Genomic DNA, 22,472 nt, shown 5'->3' with positions numbered 1-22,472 from the left:
TAGTGGCACACGTGTGCACGTGCAAACACACTGCCGCCAAAGCACGCAGCCTTCCCACATGAACGAAGCAGCAAGCGCACACCGTCAAACCGACGCCCACATACACACAAGCTGTTAGAGGAAAGGAGCAAACACCACATTTGTCTCGCGCCATCAGCATCAAAATATGATCTCTTTTCCAAGGTCAAATTGTCAAGACGTAGGGTATCCCCCCCCCCCACTGAGTACAAACAGACACAGACATATACAAAAAGATAGATGGACACAGAGGGACAGATTGAGTCTCGTATACACGCATACGCACATGCTGAAGTGCTTACTTGAGCTCCAACCATAAGTTATTCCGCAAGGTAGCTCTACCATGAAGCAGAGACACCAGTATCCATAACATGCATGTATTATTTATGAGTGCCTGCATGGTGCGCGCATAGCGATGTATGCAAATGTATACATTAAGGAGAGGCAGCTCTTCATTTCTGCCTGTTAGAGGAAGTGTCGGCCTTCTTATCACACTGCCATTAAAGTAGCAAGGCTTTGGGGTGGAGATTCATCTTGCCTTATAATGTAATGGCATGTCTGCACGTGCAGATGGTGATGGTAGTAGTGGTAATGGGGGGGGGGTGTTGAAGTCACCATGATGTAGTTCATTTTACATACGTTTTGAATTGGTTAGATGTTTAAAGTTAGAGGTGTGTGTGTGTGTGTGTGTGTGTGTGTGTGTGTGTGTGTGTGTGTGTGTGTGTGTGTGTGTGTGTGTGTTACCCCACCTTGATCACTGACATATGGGGGCAATTATCACATCCTTAGAATGTGAAACACCACAAGTGACAATTACACAATATATGGTGTGTATATTTTTATCATCCTATCAGCATGACTTTCCATGGCCTGTGCGTTCGTGCTCTCAAAGTAGCAAATGTAGCCATTTAGATGGAGCCTTACTGCACTGACGATGGATCACGTTTGACTTTTACATCATACCTGGTGGCAGAAAGCCAGAAGTCAGAGTTTTTTTTTTAAAAATCAAGGAAGAATTACCACAAAAATACTAACTGCTTCTAAAACAGTGCTGGCTGGAACTACAGACCCAGTTGTGTCTGCGTAAAGGCCCCATTCACACAATAACGTTTTCAACTTTTTTGTGTTTTGGGTGTTCGGCTCCCAAGGTGGAACTTTTTGAAAAGTACTATGCAAAACGCAACTTTCTGAAAACACATGGGTTCCGTCTCCATGTAGATGGAGAAAGCGCTGCTACCACTCATATGCACAACGGCGTAGTAACTAATTCTTCTGCTCATGCGTGACTAGATGGACAATAACATCAATGGCGAATTCCAGAGTGCCATGACTCCCAGTCCATATTCTCCTGGGACTGGGAGTCATGGCACTATTTGAGAATCACCCATAATAGCCATCCAACTTTGTTGCCTGTCCATACGAATGTCCGTGTACTCACCTTTGGTAAGATTTATAGCATATAGTTCTCTGTACGCATGAGTGTGTGGTTTCATTACAAAAATCAATGGCAGCCACTAGTGGCCCAACATGCTGACTGCATCGTTTTCAGCTTTTCTGCCATTTCCGTGTGAACATGAAACTTTTCTCGAACGAAAACGCAAGTTTTTGCTTGAAACTTAGTCGTGTAAGCAGGTCCAAGAAGAGAAAGAGCCCGGTTATTGGGAAAAAACACACAACTTAAAGACTTTCATACACTAAAAAATAAATAAATATGCAGCCCTCATGACATGTGGCAGAGTGAGACGAAGGTTTTTATCTGCAGGAGACACATTACGGTCGGCGTTATGTCCCTCCATGTGATGTCAACATCACCATGTGTGCACGAAGCATTGGGACGTGTCTGAATGTGTTTGTGTGTCTGGGTACATGTGGATCTTGTGTGATTGTGCCGGTGCACTGCAATCATGCCAGTAAGTGGCCTGCTATTTCAAAAGGAGAAATTGAAGTGAGGCTGGAAAGGGAAGTAGAAAGACATGTGAGCCTGTGAAGTGAAGATGCGAGGAGTCCTTGATGAGAATCATTTTGATTATTTCAGACAAAGGTAAAGCGAGTAACATCATAATTATCTCCTCTCTATTTTGTGGGAAGAATGAGTTCCCTCCACAAAGGAATCTCCTAGTGTGTGTTTGTGTGTTTCGAGGTGGAATCAGCAAGGCGGCCATTCTGTTCTTGAGGACACTCACAGAGCAATAAGAATGTTTTCATGGTACCAAAGTGCTGTTTTCACATTTATAAACCCCATTAGAATATCACCCTGCTGAATGTTTGTGCGATGATGCTCCGGGGTGTTATGTTTTTGACATTTTATGCAGTCATACTGAAATCCCCCTCTTTACTAGACCGACATCGTAAATATTAAAGTTTAATTTTCAAGTCAGGGCCAGTCAGGTTTATTTGTACAGCTCGATTTTTCATTCAGTGCCTCAATGGGTCTTAAACCATCAAGGCATTACTAGCACTTGAATCAAACCAAGCCACTAAGAAGGTCTATAAAAACTTCCTAAAAATGGAGATAGATATCTATCGAGTCGAGTCACCCACAGTGGACTGTATATCCATCTATCCATCCATCCATCCATCCATCAGTAATTCTATCTGTCCACCCAGCTGCCTTATCCATTGTGTTATCCATCCTTCCTTCCAGTTATTGGTCTGAATGTGTCCTATAAAGGTTTAATAATTGTGAGTCTCTACATGCCTTATTCACACACTAATAAACTAACTACCACAGATTAGAGAACTGAAACAATCACAGTTGCAGGTCATGCGTGTCATGTAAAATCAGACGCAACATTACGAGCCCCCTGAAACTGAACACCCCCTTTCAATCTGGCCGTTTCACTTCATGCCTGCGAAGAAGCCGTTCTGACCTCACAGTGATTGTGTGGTTTATAATAGCGTCTGCCGCGGTGCGTTTTTGCATTCGAGTGTGTTGGTGTGTCTCAGGGACAATGGGTGACAGACTCGCTCGCCGCGTGTGGCCGATTGCAGTGTGAGCTCCAAGGACAAGCAGTGGAGGGTAGAGCGGGTGATTTGTCTCTTAGGATTGAACTAAACCCCCTTCCCCTGTCTTCTACAGGCCTCTCTTCCCTCCTCTTCCTCTGCATGCTGTCTTATATTGAAGGTGGAGAGCATTTCTCTCACTGTTTGCATGCATTTGTTTCACCTGATGCAGCCTATTGTTTCCTGAGTTTACACGGTTGGCGAAGTACAAAATTTGCACTTAAACATTGCGTGCCGAGCAAAAAAAAAAGATGCCACAATCCATGTGTTCTTCTAATTAATTAATTGTAGATACATATTGTGCAGGATCCTGCACATATTTTATCTTTCCATATTATTAAACCTAAAAATTAGGGATGCACCCATACCACTTTTTCAAAGGATGAGTACGAGTACTAAGTTTGAGCCTCTTATATAGTACTGGTTAAATGCCACAAAGCCTCCGCACAGCCTCTGTGTCGAACCTCAAACAGTCTTGACAGCTCCAGTATACTACTGCATCTACAGTACGCGTAGTTAGACGCAACACACTGCCCTAGCCTGTAGACCGAGGGGCTGAGCTTGTTGTGGCCACCACGTGGTCCAGCTCACTCTTAATGAGTATCAGTTATACTTTAATTATATTTAGCATGCAGCATCGCTGCTGTGTGAGCCCCAAAAGTGCTACATGTCGCATGTAGTTAAACTAATAAGTGACATCGGGCTCACTCTGCTGGTCCAAATGTCTCTGGTGATCAAGTTGCTGGTGTCGTATGAACTGTCTTTCAAATATTCGTGATATTTTGGCAGTATATAATATGAGGTTTGTCTTACTTTTGTCATTCCCATGATATTGAAGAATCTCCAAACCACTAACGTTGCTCGTCTACTCTGGCATACCTGCTGCTGACATTGTTGAAGGATGACGTCAGGTAATACTCACTGGGTTGTATCGGGGATCTGTTATGAGAACAAGTACCCTGTGTAGTATGGACGCTGATACATAATTCTGGTATGACTATCCCTACTAAAAAAGTACTGCATTTGCATTAGTAGCAAAGTATCCATCGCCGAGTATCGTCCTAATCCATGTCACTGCAGTTTGCATGTCTTAGCAGTCTAAATTCTCTGATGCTGATGTGTTTGTTTCCTTTTAGCTGGAGGGCAGTTTGATAAGGTGTGTTAAGCATATTTTGTTTTGTTGGAAATCACTAATCCCCAAGCAGATCCAACCAATCAGCTACAAAAAAAATAAAAAAAATAAAAATTCTGAAGCAGAAGCTAATGAAAACACTTTTGGACAGCCTGTCCATAGTTGTTTTTTTGTTTTGTTTTGGGGTTTTTTTCCACTCTACTTAGCCAAAAAGCCCCTGAAAAGTAAGAACAAATATGATTTAGACTGAAGGCGAGAAAAAAGTGAGGAGCATGATTATGTCTCGTATTACTTTATATAATTTGTATTGTTACCAAACAGCCGTAGTGCCTGTTATAATCATTATTTTTGTGCCACTTTCCAAGGAGTCCCAAAATGTTGTCAGGCATTAGCCATACAGGGAATAGTCCCCTTTGAAGTCTGTAAAAGCTGATATGCTGGCCATCACATCCTCCCTTGCAGTGTCCTCTAAAATATCCCCAAATCTCTGTGGTCTGCAGAACAGAATATAGACAGTGGCAAAGTAAACAACTCTCTTATCGAATTCAGCAGTCAATGCAACTATCTTTGTCCCTGATTATTTTTTTTGTTTTTAATGAATTTTTTTATTTAGTTGAAGGATATGTTGAAGGTTGAAATATTTTGTCTTGTGTTACCAGTGAGGGCTCAGACACTCTTATATAGAGTTGTCTTCATTCACAGGCTAACGTAAGTTAAATATTATGATGGATAAATTGTGTAAATATGGAGCGTCAGAGCTGAATTTAAGTGTTAAGCCTCTTATTTGAAGCAAAAGTCCTTGAGTTTAGCTTCCATACCTGCCAGTGTACTGCGGCGTTTTGTTGTCACAGCTAAAACGTGGAAGGTCTTCAGGAAAAGGTGACACGATCTTTAATAATAGCTTTAATAAGTCTACATCAAGGTCTTGTGGGAGACAACACACTTGAGTCGTGTGTACTGTGAATGAACTTGCATATAATCAGTTTACAGATTAGAAGTTCATCCTAGGTACTAAAACTAATCCCTGGCTCGAGTCCAATAAAATTGACTCTCAATTCAAAGATACTTGATGGATGCAGATATACATTATACATAAATGAAATGTTTGCATTCCCTAGTGCAGGAGTGTCACACATGAGGCCCGTGTGCTAAAATTGGCCCGCAAAAGGCTCCAATCCGGCCCAAACCACCGAGCAAACTGGAAAAAATTCTCCGAAAACATGAACAAATTTTTTTTTAAAGCAAATTTCCAAAGAGTCGTGGACACAACACAACAAGCCGAGCTGGGATATCTGTGATGCTGCCATGAATGAACGCTACCTCGTTGCAAACTAGCATTAGCCTGAAAGCTATGCTGCCAGGATGACTTTGTAAAATCATACATAATGCATCAGCTATAGGAGGCGTTTTTTGGACATCTCACTGTTTTTTTGCACCAGAACGTATCGTTAAAACTTTCAAAAAAAATGAACGCTTGAAAATGAAAATACATTTTTGGGGGTTATTGTGACACTATTTTACCGGCACTGTCCACTCAAGATGAATTGTGGCCCCTGAACTAAAATGTGGTTGACACCCCTGCTATAGTGGGTGAATGTATTTGTCATCAGATTTACAAGAAACTCTGCTCAATACGGTTGGGTCCTTTAATCTCATATGTTCAAACTGGGGTTCGTAGTATTAACCCTTTGACCTTACTAGAAAATTAAGCAGAAACCCTTTGCATTAATCTGTACCAGGCTTCACACATGGTAAGAACTAAACATGTTAAGCTGTATTATGAAAAGAATGAGTCTGAATTTGAAAGAATGTGATAGAAAACATGTTTCGTTGACCTAGATGTGCTAGTTGGTTGACAATAATACAACAAATCAAAGCAAATCCATTTTGGTTAAAACTGTTTGGAAACAAGCATAGTTTGAAGATGCATTGCATTAGATCTGTTGTATGCTTGTGAATAACTTGCCACAGAGCTTAAAGGATCAGTTGTAATGCCATGTGCATGCAAGTCTAAGGAGTGTGCCGCCTTTGGCAGGTTTCGCTTGTTTTTAATCAGGACTTCCTACTCAGTGATGATTTTATGTGCAGCTGGACAGAGATGTGAGACTGTGCGTGCACAGCGTCTTTAAGATCAATGACAAGGGTGCCGATGTCAGTGTGACAGGATGACTCATTTTCACAGCGCTTAACAAATCCGAGCACATAAGTGGCATTTTTCATTAAACGGCCATCAATATTGCATCTGATAAAATAATCACACAATCTTTTTTTTTTTTTTCACCTCTAGTGTTGTCATGTATATTGCCTTCACGGGACACAGTTTTAACATAAAATAAGTTACTCTGTCAGTTAAGTAAAAGTACAGGTATAAAGCAATGGAAAAAGAAGTGCTTATTAAAAATTGATGTACCAATTCTGCCTCTTTGCGTAGGTCGAGGTGAAGTAATACAAGTTGTGAAATGTACTGAAAAAGCAAAAAAAAAAAAGAGTATGCATTTACTTTATTATGTATCACTTAACTTGCTGCTCAGCTAAATAACAATGCCATGTTTGTTAGAGACTCCTGCCTTTAGAATACATGCCAAAATACTTTGAGTTGCTGCTGATATCCATCCATCCATCCAAATACTGGCCCAGCCAATATTTGAACCATCACCAAGACTTCATAAAACTATATAAAACACAGTGAATTACATTTAAAACTTTCTTTTTGGCACAACTTTTGGCATCAACTTAACTTCATCAGTATTATATTTGGAAACTTCTGCAGTCTCAGTCTGGATAACTGGCATTGTCGCCTACTTGGTCTCTTAATTATAACTTTGAATCATTGTCATAGTGGTAACATCAGAAAACAGAAGGGCAACGTCCAGATTTTTGTGTGCAATTATAAGGAGAAACACTAAATGGGAGTCAGTTACTGTATTGTAAATCCCCAAGGTATCTTTGCACATTTATTATTTTTAGTACTATGCGATACTATTGTGTTTGCAAAGTTCCATTGCATTAAGGATGTATTTAGTCATAGTTACCATTTTCACAACAAGTAAAAGTAGTTTCTAGCAGCTGAAAGAGAAAAAAACTTTCTCTTGATGAAACAGACATGTTTACTTTAAATTAATATGTAGAGCGTAAATATTGATCCGTTAACACAATAATCCATCTTAAAATGGACACATTTGGTATCGGAAGTATAGATTTTTCTGTATTGATCTGAACATCACCACCAGGCAGCAGGAAAGCCTCTGTCTCTGTGTTTATTTAGCAGATTAAAACGACTGATTCCACACATGGAGTCTGGTGAGTGTGAGAGACTAAGATTCAGCTTATTTAACTCTGATATTCAGGCGAGAAATGTTGTCCGACAACAAAGTTGTGACTATATTGTAACTGTAGACATAAACTTAGCTTATATTGAATTTTTTTTTACTTTGATATTGATTTTCTAAGGTGGATAAAATTGTTTTGTTGCTGCAGTGTTTTGCTTCTTACCTCAGTGTTGGCTGCTGGCTCGGTCATTATGGCTAGATATGTCATACATAAAGCTTCAGTCTAAATACTGAAAAAGCTCTGCAAAAGCTTGAAGACTATTATGAAACAATGCACAATGAAATGTAATTATAAACATTCCTAATCACTAATACGCTAATACTTTCTCGCAACATATTTGGTAATTGGGTTGCAGGTGGATGTTTTGAGCCAACGTCCCAATGTGTTTGAAGTTGAAGCCAGCAGGCAGGAGGTGTGGTGGACATTACTGAAACAACATTTTTAAAGTAACCTGGCCAACATTAGTAATTAGAAGTTCAGTAAGTTTTTCCAAAGTTCCACCCTCAACCATAGTTTCACAAACAGTTTCCAGCTTGGCTGGATTTCTGAAAAATGAGGAAGCTGCAGCTGGTGTTAAGTCAAAAACCTTAAATGATCAATTAATGTTAGGCAGATGGTCATAGCAGCATCGAACTTTCCAAATCACATGATGCAGATTTATTTTTTTTATTTTTATTTTAATGGAGCAGTCTTCCATGGAATATATTTGCGATTGCAGCATTGTTGGCAAATTCTCATCAGCACGGTCCAATCTTACAATACTACATGAGTAGATGCATCAAAAAGTATTGCACCTACCTACATAGTGCACTAAGAGAAATAGGAAACAGATGTCTGAGACACACACATGCCCCTAATTTTGGTATATGGGTAGTAACAGGAAAACTGAGCGTACTGGAAATGTAGGTCGTATGCTATAAAGACTTGTATTACCTCCTCTGTGGGTGGATGCTTTTATTTCACTTCCAGTCCCCACCACAGACTCTATGCCAATATATAAGTCTTAATATACAGTTTGTGGTATTACCTATTAGAGCATTATGTAGAGTCAGTATCAGTTGACAGATGTTTGTTTGCACTCTCTTTGCTGTTGGCTGTATACTCCTGAAGCGATCACAGATTTGGACCAGTGTTGTGTTTTTTTTTTTTTTTTTTGTGCCTTTATATATTATTCCAAAATGATTGCACTGTCTGTGAATTATCACTATTTAATGTAAAGCACCTTGCCAGCTCAGAGAACAATTCTTTAAAATGGCTGTACTGAGTAATAGTGAGTCGATGCAAATGGAGGTTAGGCAAAAAAAGTTCTTCGAAATTATTGCTAATTTAAACATGATTCTCCATTTATTCGAACAGCCGCTTAATTTCTAATGGCAGCCTGGAAATCCTTAGCATTTATTTTCGGAAGAATGTCACAACTCCCTTAATTTATTCATGAGTTCATCTATTCACTGTTAACCCTATGTTTTCTTGTGAATGCAGGCCTAATCTCTTAGATGAAATATTGATGAACCGTGTAAGAGTGGCTACACCTGCTGGATTCATATCCTTTTGCTTTTTATTTTGCCTCTTTCTTCTCTTTGTCCATCGCCGTGTCAGTCTGAATCCCCTCGCTGAGCAGTCTGCATGTTCCATTAAATGATTAGTAAGCCCACCTGTGAATGTATGCAAAGCCTCTTCCACTCCATCAGCTTAGCGAGCAGCAGTCTTAAACACACCTTCTGTGAGTCTCATGCACTCACATAAGGTATTCAGCAAATTGAGGCATTACATGGGAAGAACAACACATTAAAAGAGCCGAGATATTCTGAGATAGTCCAGGGATTCTTGGCTAAAAGATTTATGTCCACACATGCTGGTCTGCACACACATTGCACGCTCATTCAAAAAGTGTGCACGTACACGTTCGGTCACACCCAGGATAAGTCTGAGCCCTTCCTGTCTTCTCAGACGTGCCTCATCAGATAGGATTTTGCTTGTAAGGTCCAAGCAATAAAAAGACCAAATATTCTATTAGGTGTAAATCCTCTCCGCTGGTGGAGCTTGTGGAGTCAGATTAGGACTAGACAAACACTGCCAAGCAGTCATGCCCACTCCAGGACCACTGCCAACAAGAAGCCCCACAGATATCGGTGTGTCACTGCAGTGCATGTGTGCATGTTTGTGTGCACCGGCTGCAAAGAACCCCAATGTGAGCATTAGCTGGCAGGGTGGATGAACAAACTAAAGCTCTGATACATGCTGCTCTGTGTGATGGGAAGGCATGAGTGTGAGGAATCTGAGTGGGCTGCAGCTGCAACATGCAACCTTTGTTCTGTGTGTCCGTTCACATGTATGTCTCTCTCTCTCTCTCTCTCTCTCTCTCTGGCCCAATCTTTGTTTGTGCCTACTTATGAACCTGCATAAAAAGGCATGCAGGAATTCTCAATGCCAGGCATCTAAGACGTACACATTCACTTCAGTTTGTTTTACCGTGTAGCTGACTTGTTAGTTTGTTTAGCCACACTACTGTGGAGTCTGTGTTTATTTAGCGATGTAGCTCTGAAGCTTGTCTGTGTACTGCAAGCACAGACAGCTGCAATGTTTTAGGCAGAACAGACATAGATTTCAATCGCTGACCCTAAGGCTGCTCATTATAATTCAGCACACCTCTCTCAAATCCCCCCCGTTCCCCCACCCAGCCACCCACCTACCCACCTACCCACCCACTGCAACCTAACTTTTTTTTCTTCTCTCTCTCTCTCTCTTGCCGCCTTCTTTTATTCTTTTCTCGCTGTCTTACATATTATAAGAAAACGCTTAGAGCGAAGCAGGGTGAAGTATTGGTCAGCCATCATAACAATGACTGTGTGAGCTGCATATGCAGCAGCTCACTGATGACATGAACACAAAGGCAAGCACGACCTGTACCTACGTGCACACATACCAATCAGCACTTTCACATGTCTACAGTTGAAATGTTTTCATAGGCCGTAGCTACAGGCCGGATATCTAATGGTTTTTTATTTTGGGGGGGGGGTTCATGCACTATATCTGAGACGCCACACGTGGGGTCACGGGTCAACTCTTGGATTGGCTTTGAATTCATTCAGCCTACCTAGTAGCCACAAGCGCAAGTTGCAATGTTTTGCTGGAGATAAATGATAAGCTAATGAGTTTTTGGTGTCCAAAGGTCAAAGTCACAATGACCTTTGGTGTACTTCTTTTTTGGAAAAGCAATATCTCAAGAAAGCCCCGGAGACACATGCTCAGCACTGGCCAGCACTCAAAGGTCAGGATCACTGTGTTCTCACACTGTTTTGAAGGTAACATATGCTTCTCTTTGTTAATAGCAATGGGTGGTATTTTTTAATTTAACATCGGATGGGATGAATATTCTAACACAGCTGAAGCCGCCATGCATTTTCCCATCCCCTCTGCAACGGCTGCGGGCTGAGTGAGAATCTGGTCGTCTCTTTATTTGAAAACACTTGGCAAAGATTTCATCTTGTGGAATCTGTTTCAAACTTGAATCTCATGTTCACTATTGCGAAATTATAAACCTGAAGTTATCCTGATTTTAGGTATACTTTATTTTTGGAAATGCAATATCCCTTCAGCGGCTGGAAAAACCCAGATTTTCTGTAGATTGTTGGTCCATTCAGTTACAAATAGCGAAATATGTCTTGAACACCTTGCAAGACGTTCATCTATTTTCACATGCATGTTCTTGCTTATATTTACTCTCACTGAATGCTGGACTGATGAGAGTTTGGCAGTTGATTATGAAGGCGAATCTTTCCATCTTTGGGAATGCAAAATCGAGAGAAAGCCTTCAGGTAATATGCTCAGCATTTGAAACAGTCGAAGGTCAGAGTCAGTGATTCATCTAATCTCTCTTTTTAAAAGTTGAAGAGTTGAAAACTCTTGATGTATCCTGTTGTCTATGTTTTATACTATTTGATATTTAGAAAAATTTCATTAAGTAACATATGTGTTGTGTTGTCATGCCTTGGTCGGCTTGATCTCACTTGGACTTACATGTTTAAATGGAGGCTTAAATCAGTTTTTATTTTGGTGCCTACTGCTTGGCAATGTGTGAATTCTTCTAGTTAAACACTGAAATAGGATTATTTATGAAAGTTGTCACTTATAGCTGTTGAAACTTGTGGAATACATCTTTTTACAGTTAGATAACACAGTTAAACAGTTTAAAGTTGAACTTGTTATCCCACAGTACGCAGCCGGTTTCCAAAAGAAGAAATAGCCCAATGACAATGCTGAAATAGTGTTGCTCTTGTTTTTGCACAACATAAGCTACAACTAATTACACTTAAGAAGCAGATGTTGGATAGAATAATGTAACCAACGGGGCATGCTGACAGAAGAACATTAACAAGTCATTCAAAACATCTCAACAAAGAGAAAGCAGAAAAGAAAAGAAAAAGAACAAAACAAAAGCTAGAGGAGAGAAATGCATCAACTGAACTGAAATTATTTTAAACTCGGCAGTCTATGTGGCAGACTTCATTTAACTTTTACTATAACCTGTGGAGCCCCCAAAGCCATTAGATCCGCCCCGTATCACGGAAGTGGTGAGGATCAAAACAGAGGCAAAAAAAAAAATGCCGGAAAGAAGCAGAGTGAACATTCGTCGGATCATGTCAGTTTGACATAAACATAGCCTGCCTGATGGGGGTGTAAGTAGGCAGTTGTTTGCAAACACCTCTGCCAAACCAGTCTTCACCACTGCCAAAGCTTGTTTTTGTCTTTTTCTGCCCCTTAGTGTTTGAGAACTAAGGCAGGCTTTAAAGTAATCCTGTTACACTCGTGCTGACGCTAAAACACACACTGTCACATAACAAGTGTAAAGTGCATATTTAGTCGCAGTCACATACATTCACGTACGCAGTCACATGACGCCACGCATGGATGGAGATCATATATGGATACATTAATTGGAAAACGTGTATTGCAGTCGTTCTGAAGTATAGGTGTGTGTGTGTGTGTGTGTGTGTGTGTGTGTGTGTGTGTGTGTGTGTGTGTGTGTGTGTGTGTGTGTGTGTGTGTGTGTGTGTGTGTGTGTGTGTGTGTGTGTGTGTGCGCCCTTGTATTGGTGTTATTGTCCCAGGCTAATTGAGCATTTCCACAGTGGGAGCAGCAGTGTTTAAGGTCACGGAACGGCATGCTTTTCTGGAGCAGCTTGAAAGCTCCTGCTTTCATAATTACTCCGCGAGTAGTTGGTGCTCCTGCGGAGATAAAAGCAGATTAATGCACATGTGAGCGCAAATACGCACATATACTCAAGCACCTAATGTTCAGATATTGTATACAAACACCCACCTTCACCTGCATGTGTGAGTTCTCGCTGGCGTACACACGGCAGACCCTGCTCACGCTCAATTAAATGTCCCTTTTCGGTGTTTCTTATTTTGTTTGAAGTAAGAGGAAACTCTGTTTGCTGGGGATTTGCAAAGCCATCACTGGAAAAGATGCACCGAGCCTGTCATAAACGATTGAATTCAGTGATACCTTTGAGATGTACAAATGCCTCTTCAATTCTGTCTATGTCACTGTGCAATTTTCTGTGTAGGTGGTTGTAGTTTATCAGCTCGAGCACCATTTATCTCCTAACATCGATTTTATTTTAGATTTGAGCGTCTAGCTTGAAAGCCGCACGAGGCACTGTGATTCAAATGCAAATCCGAAAGATGCCCCCCCCACCCCCGTATGTGCGTTTGTGCATGTGTACGTGCCTGTTTGCGCGCATGTGCTTGCATGCTTGGTTGCACATGTGACTTGAACAAACGCCAACACTGGTGGCCCTGTCTGTTTGTCCCATGCAGACGTTCTGTGAATGTGTGCCCAGCTCCTCCCAACTCAAACATCGCTGGTCAGACTCAGAAACAGCCAGGGAGACCCCGGCCAAGGTAAGGCCCTGTCGCTCCGGCGTACGTCTACATGCTCATTCAGTGAAAACACAGACACAGACGTTCATCCATTTCACATACCTTTTCGTCCCATTCCGGGTCACCGCACGCTGGAGCCAATCCCAGTTGAATACGGGCGTAGGTGGGGTACACTGCGGTCAGGTCACCAGACCATAACAGACCAGACAGACAGACACGCACACACACACACACACACACACACACACACACACACACACACACACACACACACACACACACACACCTGAGACCAGACTCGTGCACACATGGAGAACATGCAATCTTCACATAGAAGCTCTTGATCTCTGTGAAAGTTTCCCCTCACTGTACTAATCTTACTATCCAACAACACGAATCTGACTCGTTAGATGTAAATGTAAATGTTTAAGCATGAACCCATTACTGGCAAGATAGTGGGTGAGTCATATTCCATTCAACTGAATATACTCTTTTTAAATTAGCAGAATATTAAAAAAAAAAAAAAACATTTTATTCCACAGAGATCAAGGTGAGACCTTCAGTTAAACACCAATACATTTGATCCATTATCCGAGTAAATCATCAGCACAACATTTATTTCATATTTGTGATATATATTCTTTGTCAGTTAATTATTTACAGTTTTGGCTTTGCAGTGCAATTGATTTTCTTTTAATAAACTTTACTTTTATGTAACTTCCAGTTTGAGCATTGCACAAGTGAGTGAATCGTGTGCTGGATGAGCTCCATTTAAACTGATAAAACACATTCATGTACATCAATTCCCTTTATTGTTCGAATCCATACGGAATTATTTGCTGTGTACATTTGTACTCCTTTTCCTCAGTAAAAAAACAGGGTCACACAATGAAAAATGACGAGCTCACCTGCAGGGGGAGATTAGGAATCCCTGACAATGATTCTCATCACAATCCGCTTTCTCGCTGCCTTGGTAATAGCGGTGCGGAGGATTATTGCATATTACACTTTACATTTTGCCACTGAGCAGCACCAGTGGCAAAAACTCGGCACACACAGAAATAGATGGATTAGGCCCCGCAGACTCCACAAAGTGAGGGACGTGATTGTGGCTTCACCAGAAGAAGAAGCTTGATTGCATGGGAGCATTGACGACCAAATTTTATATATATATATATATATATATATATATATATATGTGTGTATACAACTTTCAATCATGTTCAGTTATGTTCATGCCTTTCTGGTTGCATTAGCCAAGAAGCATTAACATGACTTTTTTTGTGCATGCACCAATCAATCTGTGTGTCTATTTGTGTTTTTAGTAAAGAGAGAGAGAGAGAGAAATGGAGCTTGTAAGAATTCTGCTGATTTCCTGCTTATCTAATGAGCAGACAAAGCCTTTTCGTCCAAGAACCACCTGCCAGTGCTCCTGTGTGGGAGGACAACATCATTTCCATGGAGAGGAATTCTCTGTGATTCTCTGCCTCTCCTTTTTCTATCTATCCATCAGAATTCCCCTGTTGTCCTCCCAAATCCCACGGAGTGGCATGAGTAGAGACAGGAGAGGATCTGAAAGCCAGCCACTAATTACAAAGTGGGCGCCTGCTGTGAGATTGAGAGACTCATTTACAAAAAAGCTGTGTTAAGAGGCTGCTTACAACCCATTCTCAGTGTCATTACCCCACTGCAACTCCTGAGCTGGGTTGAGAGATCATGTATTCAGTTGGGATATGAGGTAGATTGCTGTTGCATTCGTTTTTCACTGACCATCAAACAAATAGCTCTTTAGAAAACCTCCTCTCCCGGCTCTTTCTTTTCATTTCATTGTCTGACTATGTGTCAGTTTGACCTCAGACAAAGTGGAGTAGATTGCGCCTCACCCGTTTCTGTGCCAGCGGCTTCATATTGTTACATTATCATGCCTTTTCCTGGAAGTCGCTTTTTGAACCCTCAAGATTTTTGCCATTTTCTTTTCTCTCTGTTAAAATTGTGTTTATGAATAAAACAATTAGCTGGGGTTTTTTTCCCCATTAAAATTGCCCTTCCATACAAGCCGTTTGTGTAATCAGACTGTTATGACCCAGAATTACATTGGATTCCTAAGTGACCTCTAGTTGTCATGACGCATTACTCATTTCAGCAAATGTCACAAAAACTTATAAAGCCCCAAAAGTGGCTGAAGTAATGATGACGGAACTAAAAAACAAAACAGAAAAGGCTGGAGGAGGAGGACATGTTAGTGGATGACGGGTTGCCATAAAATATAATACTTTAAACAGACGACTGCTGGTTCATCTTAGGGATGCACCGAGCCATGTTTTTTCGCTTCCGATCCAGATATCCGGTATCCCGATACCTGAATTTGAATATCTGCCGAAACCTATATCATTCCGATACCAGAGCTGTTTTCTGTTCAATTTGGACAATGTGGGGGTCTGCATGACATCATCATCGCACCATAAACTCGTTATATCTTTAAAACTTTATCTTTATCACTTTATTAATCCCTTGGGAAATTCTTTAGCAACGCAGCACCAACAGCAGTGTTTCCAGCTCTAACGCAACACAAATGATTTTCACAGAGTTTTGCGTGGGGTAGGGGGCAGCTTCACGGAGGTCTGAATGTTGAATGTGGAATTGTTTTGATGCCGCTGTCAGTGTTGCTTTCCTCGGCGAGGTGGTGTTTTTGCAAACATTGCACGTTTCTTTTGCTCTGTGGTGTTATGAGCGTAAAATACATCCAAACATCGACATGTGGTCATGAAAACTTGGATAGCTGCAGTGCTACTACGTTAGCCTGCTAACTGGCTGCAAACTGTGGAATGGATTTGCTGACTCTTTACTCCGTGTCTCATTGAGACCCGCCTCCATTCAGGACATCCGGTCCACAGTTTGCGGCCAACAAGCAGAGCAGCCGGCAGGGAAACACTTGTGGAGTCATCTCGGCAGACAGTAAAGCACAGACGAGGCTTCATGGATCAGAAATGTCCAAAGGTTGGATCGGAAACTTCCGATTCATGAATTACGTTGGCATCGGCACCCATATATTCAGGAATCGGTTTAAGTCAACTTTTTCTTTTTGTTCATTTTGAAAGAAATGCTCAAAAAGCAGAAGGTGGCTTTTTCACTTTTTTGTGTTTTTACATTTATGCAGTCAAGGTCGCTTCGTGAAGTTTCTCTTGAATTTTTAAACCCACTGAGATATAATGAGAAAATCCACACTTAAAAAAACCCTCGGAAATGCACAGAAATTTAACTGATATTTTCTATATTAATGCTTAAGCTACCTCCCGTGCAGGCAAAATTAGAAGTGCATTGGTATTTGCCCAGCCTCTCCAGCCTTTAGATGACGGATGAGTATTGTAAGCTGAAAGCCCCGACTGCTCTGTAAACGTATAGCACCTCTGTGTGAATCTCTCTGCGAGCATAACTGGACCCATTGTATATCTTGTCAACGTTAAGTTAACAGCCGGTTTGCCAGCAATGAATATTTAGTGCAGTGCCAGTGATGGCTCCCACTGATGTCTTGGCCCACTGGTGACAGAGCTCGGGGGAACAGCTGCAATGTTACATTGCTGCCATTCTGCAGTGTGAGGCTATTAGACACACTATGCACAGCAAAGACAACCGGCCACACACACACACACACACACACACACACACACACACACACACACACACACACACACACACACACACACACACACACACACACACACACACAGTCGTATATTCAAAGTCACTGAGCTGTACCTATACTCTTACACATGGGGGAAAAAGGAACACTACTTGACATGCATGGGAAGATTTCACAGTGCAGTCGGGGTCTACATGTTGAGTTAGTGCGGGAGGACCAAAAAATGTGCTGCGCAGCAATACCCCCTCGGAGCTCCTTTCTGTGATGATGTATTTGGCTGAAAAAAAACAAAAAAAACAGGGAGCAGTGGGGAGGTTCTGACAGAGCAGTGCTCCAGTTTTTCCATGTGCAGTATGTGCATGTGCCTGCCTGCTTGTTGTAAGTATTTGGCAGAACGGGCTGTTTTAAATTTATGCGTGCATACGCCATAACCATCCAAATGCCATGAATGCGAATTTAGTGTCACTCTGTTTAGCCCAGTGTATGTTTGTGTGTGCATGTGCCCATTTATACATGTGTGTGTACCGATCCATTTGGACAAATGGAGCCCGGGGGCATTTTTGAAGCTCGCATTCATACAGACCGAGGACGGAAAAAAACAGGCTCAGTGAAGTGCTTTGGGAAAAATAACAACAATGCGTGGATTTGATTATTTCACCAAACAAATTCCTCTACATTCTTCTTTTTTTTTTTTTTACCTTCGATTTAATTGGTACAGCAAATTAATTAGTGAAATGCAAATTGTATTATAAAAGCAGCCATATTTGTTGGCTTGTCACTATTGCTAAAGTATATAATTGAATAATTTTTGTTGGCAAAACAGATAGCAAAAGGTTTACTCACTGCCTCCACAGGCTCCCACGTGTGCTGTGATAGAAGCCATAAGGGTATAAACAGGGCTCGAAGAAAGAAGCCATCCTCGGGCCCCATAAGAACTCTTTGGTGGGCATTATCCTGACTTCATGATTGGACTGAGGAGGGCTACAACTGAGGCCGTTGTGCAGTGCAACACTCAAATCTCAGACTGAAGCTGTTTTGTGTCAACAGACTAACACTATGTGGGCCTATAATTGGGGCCCCTATGAGTCCCGCATGTGGTATCCTATGCACAGCCTCAGATATTCTAGGCAGGGACAACTTTTATTTGATCTACCCAAAGATAGAGGGTAAACAAAGTTGATAGGAGTACTTCCTGCATGGCACAATTGATTTTCCTCACATTAAAGGAGCTATAAACCTCTGTCGTAAAGCAGACCATTAGCTGTCTGTCGGTGTGCTTCGCTGTGCTTGTGCAGCCAATTTACATATTAATGTCCTCGCTCTCACTCGCACATACAAACAGAAAACAAACACATAGGCACATGCATCAGCCCACGTGTTCACATGCAGAGAACGTTTTCTGATGTAGACACACACAAAAAAATATGCAAGATCAATTGCTGATTCGTTTGGAGGAAGGTATGGGGGAGCTAGGCATTTGTAATCATGCATAGGTGGGCCATATTACTCTCTCTTATCCGCCGCTAGTTTCCCTGACCTGCGTGGAAAAATGGTGCTGAATCCTAAAGGGCCATCATAGAAACCTTTTATAGTCCCGTTAATGGAGAATGCGTTACCGGTAAAGTTCTGGCTTTTCCTCTAAGAGGATTCTGCACTCTGCTCATTCATTTACATCCGATTGGCTGTCTGAATCATTTAACCTTCTCTTACAGGGGACTATGTTTTTCAGGGTTTTATTGTTTTCCTTCCTGTCTCAGAAATGGAAAGACAGAGGCTCGAATCTTTGACAATGTCTCTCCCAGACATGTCTTAAGCTTGCATTCTCCTCTACAGTACACTGCTACTACTCTGATGATCTGCTGTTTGGACAGACATTGCCTCTTCCTTTTTTTTTAGGAAAGTTTGACTTTCAATGAGACAGACAGTTGAAGGAATCTGCATTCTGTTCTTACATAAATCATTCAGAACTACATTTTGACAGATGGGAATGTGGTTATATCACTTAGCACTGAGCATTTCAACGGGCTTCCTCCAATGATGGATGAAAGTAATTTCTTTGTGAATACGGCAGGTGTTTTCTTACATTATTTTGTATTGTATCAGTTGTGAACCTAATGCATACTTTCTGTCCTATGTTTCCCCCCCTCCCCCTTCTGTTTCTCTCACAGAGGATGAGCTGCAGCTACCTTCTCTGCACCATCCTGCTCTTCGTGGCTGTATTACTGGCTGTCACAGTAACGGGCACCATCCTTTTAATGAACCACTACCAGGCCCCACCTATGTCCGATGGCCCGCCCCACATTTCCACCAATCAGGATGAAGCCAACGCCCTGGTCAGAGTTGATAGAGGCGATGGCTCCCGCATCAACATCATCATCGACCCCAATTGTCCTGACTACAACAGTAACTTTTTGCGTTTGGAGGGTGTGCAGACCTCACTGCTCCATTCACTAACCGACCACGACTCTGACCTGAAGTCAGTGAAAGGCCAGGATCGGGCTCTGCTCGTCAATCTAGCCGAAGAGGTGGCCAAGCTGTCGGCCCATGCAGGACAACTAAAAATGGACTTCGAGTCTCTGCGGAGGGGGCAGGGCAGTCTGGGGCAAGACCTGAACACACTACAGACGGAACAGGGACGCCTCATACAGGTGAGAAACATACATATGCCTAACAACTAAAACAAACAACCTAAAACACTACAACCCTCAGAAAAGATACTAGCGATAGTAAACATGTAAAATCCAGTATTTTAAAAATGTCTTTAGATGTATCTTTGTATTATGTTTGATTTTTTTCTGCCTTTCAGAAACTGATCTCTGATATAAATCAGATTTTCTTGACCCAAATGCATGAATGCACTGCTGTTTTCTCAAGAGTGCTGTGTTACATTGTCAAAGAATGTTCGAGAGGTTCAAATATGAAAACACAGTTGAAGGGACAAACGGGCCTTTGGGCTGGTAACAAAGACAACTATGTGATATCAGACTTCTCACGGCCATTTACTGTAAAGCTATCCTGCCAGACCTACAGCCAAATGAAGTCCACCAACCAACCAACCAACCAGAACCCACCAAATACCACCTACCCATCCTCCTACTACCCACCACCCACTTAACTACCAAGAATCCCACCCACACACCAAACCAGTCACTCTCAAACCAACCAATTCCCAGGTAACCACTCATCTAACTACAAATGCACACAAATCACCCACCAACCAGTCAGACCACATCCAACCTCTCATCCCCAAACCAACCAATTGTCATCCAACCACCCAGCCACCAGTTAACACTAACCCACAGCCAACCACCACTTAACAATCCATTAAGACCACGATCCAGATCCCATCCAAAAAGCTTAACCTACAGTCCACCCATCCAACAATAAGACCTAACTCATTGAAAATAAATACAAGGATGGCTATAACATTTATGTATTATCAGTAGATGTCTTTGCTGAAGAAATTCTGACATTTCACGTTTTATACAGATTTTCTCAGTTATTCACTTTCATTCACATATGGAAATGAAAAGTACAAAAATGTTTAGAATAAGAATTTACTTTTTTTTTCTCAGTTTCTCTGTAAAGGGGGGTGTTTGCTATTATTTCCCTTATTTTAGTTTTTCCACAACACAGTTGTTTAAATAACTGCAATTCAAGACATAAAAGTGAAAGCAGCATGAATGTATGTTCGAGAGATTCGTCACTTAGTTACTTTTCAAATGAGTCACAAACCAAGGAGAAACCAAGGATGCACCAGTGAAGTCATGACTTTAAGTACTGTACAGGAGTGCTTAGGGACTGGATTGTGAAGCAGCTATCGATATATATTGATCGTGAACCCACCTTAAGATGTGACACAGCTCAATGAACTTGCCGATTTTCTGCTGATCCTACTTGGTTTCTTCCATTTCCTGACATTCAATTGAAAAAAAACAAAAAAACAACTTGACTCCATCAGTTTCTTTTCACACTTCACAAGCCCAGTAACGGCTAAATTAAAGTGTACATAGGGCTCATGTTCCACTGAGTATAACTCACTCAGTCTAGTGTTTGAAGATGAGGTCACAGGGGAAGAAATGCCCATCATCATTCTAGAAACAGAACAACTTTCCCATTAAATCAGTAAGATAACATAATGTTTCCCTAGATGTGTAAGTCAGCCTCTACATTGGATGAAAACATAATTAGACCCCCTTAATTTTGCACTGTCCACATTGATTTATTTGATGATACATTTCCTAAATGTGCGTGGAAAATCTTCACACTACATGCTCTTTTAATTTTGGCCCATCAGCCTCAGCCTCTCCTTTCCACAGTAAATAGATTTCATAGCTGCCAGCCATACGGCTCAAACAACTGAATGCATTTTGCTTCTGCCAGTCTTTTCTTTAAGCCAGACCGCCGTGGCTCACGGTTCAACATTGTTTAGAAATCACTCAAAAACTGCTTGGTTGGATCTGCTGAGGGGTGCTGTTTGTTTGCAGAGAGGAAGCAGAAAGAGGTCCATTCCCTTTCACTACTGTTAATTTGCGGTGTAGGTGGCACAGTGCAGTGGGCACCGAGGCTAAGTGGAGGTTGGTACTAGCTGCACGGTTACTCTCGGTGATTGATTTCCTCTTTGGAGGCGAGGCATTTGGTGTGCACATCCGCTGTTTCTGCTTGACACCATGGTGTGACTGTGCGATCTATGGCCCACCTGTGGCCAGGACTTCTGATTTATATGATGACACAAAGCTGACTGTGCGAGTGTTAGTAATGGCTCTGTGTGCCCCCCCCCACCCCACCCCACCCCACTCCCCACCCCCCACCCCCCGAAGAACACTTTCGCCCTGCTACAGCAGGAGAAACCTTTCCACATCCCCCTGAGGTGATGTTGCAGAAGAATCTCTTTGCAGTGGGTTTTAGGACCAATCTGTTTTCATTATTAAAAAACTAAAATATTCATTTTTCTCAGTGAGCTCTTGCAAGCCTCAAATAGAAAAGGTACACCAAAGCCCACGTATTTGCATTCAAATAAATCATACTGATGGGAAAGAAAAACTGGTCAAATACAGGGATGAGGCAATACATTTAAATGATTAGAGGCAGACACGGCGTAGCGCGTTGCTCTCAGTCAGAATAGTACCGGGTAGTTTTGTTTTCAGTTCAGTTTGCTTTCCTCTCCGCATCTATTTCTTTCATTTTACTGTTAAAACATGACTTCAGATTAACAATTCTAATGACTAATGCATTATAAAATGCACCTAAATTTACAAATATAAATTCAATTTAGAGGCTATTATTTGCTTATCATTTTTCACTGCTTGTATTCTTTCAACCATAAATATCAGGGACCCCAAAACAGAACCCTGTGGGATTCAATCTGCTTGGATCCCCAAGTGCTAGAAGAAACAATCCATCCATCTTTTATACCCATTTCTGTCCAACCAAGGGTCACTATGGGACTGGAGCTAAACTC

The 22,472-nt window shown here is 41.6% G+C and overlaps 1 protein-coding gene across 2 annotated transcripts in view; it reads left to right on the top strand.

The window, feature by feature from the left end:
* Positions 1-22,472, top strand: part of fibcd1b (fibrinogen C domain containing 1b) — a 144,426-nt gene that overhangs the window by 23,243 nt on the left and 98,711 nt on the right. Inside the window, exons 2-3 of one of the 2 annotated variants that reach the window (XM_080476379.1) lie at positions 13,309-13,392; positions 19,180-19,659. In XM_080476379.1, the coding sequence (XP_080332505.1) occupies positions 13,309-13,392; positions 19,180-19,659 (564 nt within the window). The remainder of the gene's footprint in view (positions 1-13,308; positions 13,393-19,179; positions 19,660-22,472) is intronic. The other variant, XM_080476380.1, reaches the window with a different exon arrangement.

Source organism: Lipophrys pholis (assembly GCF_963383615.2).
Source record: "Lipophrys pholis genome assembly, chromosome: 12".
Taxonomy (NCBI): domain Eukaryota; kingdom Metazoa; phylum Chordata; class Actinopteri; order Blenniiformes; family Blenniidae; genus Lipophrys; species Lipophrys pholis.
The sequence above is the reverse complement of the archived record's forward strand: the minus strand, read 5'-3'. Positions and strand labels throughout refer to the sequence as shown.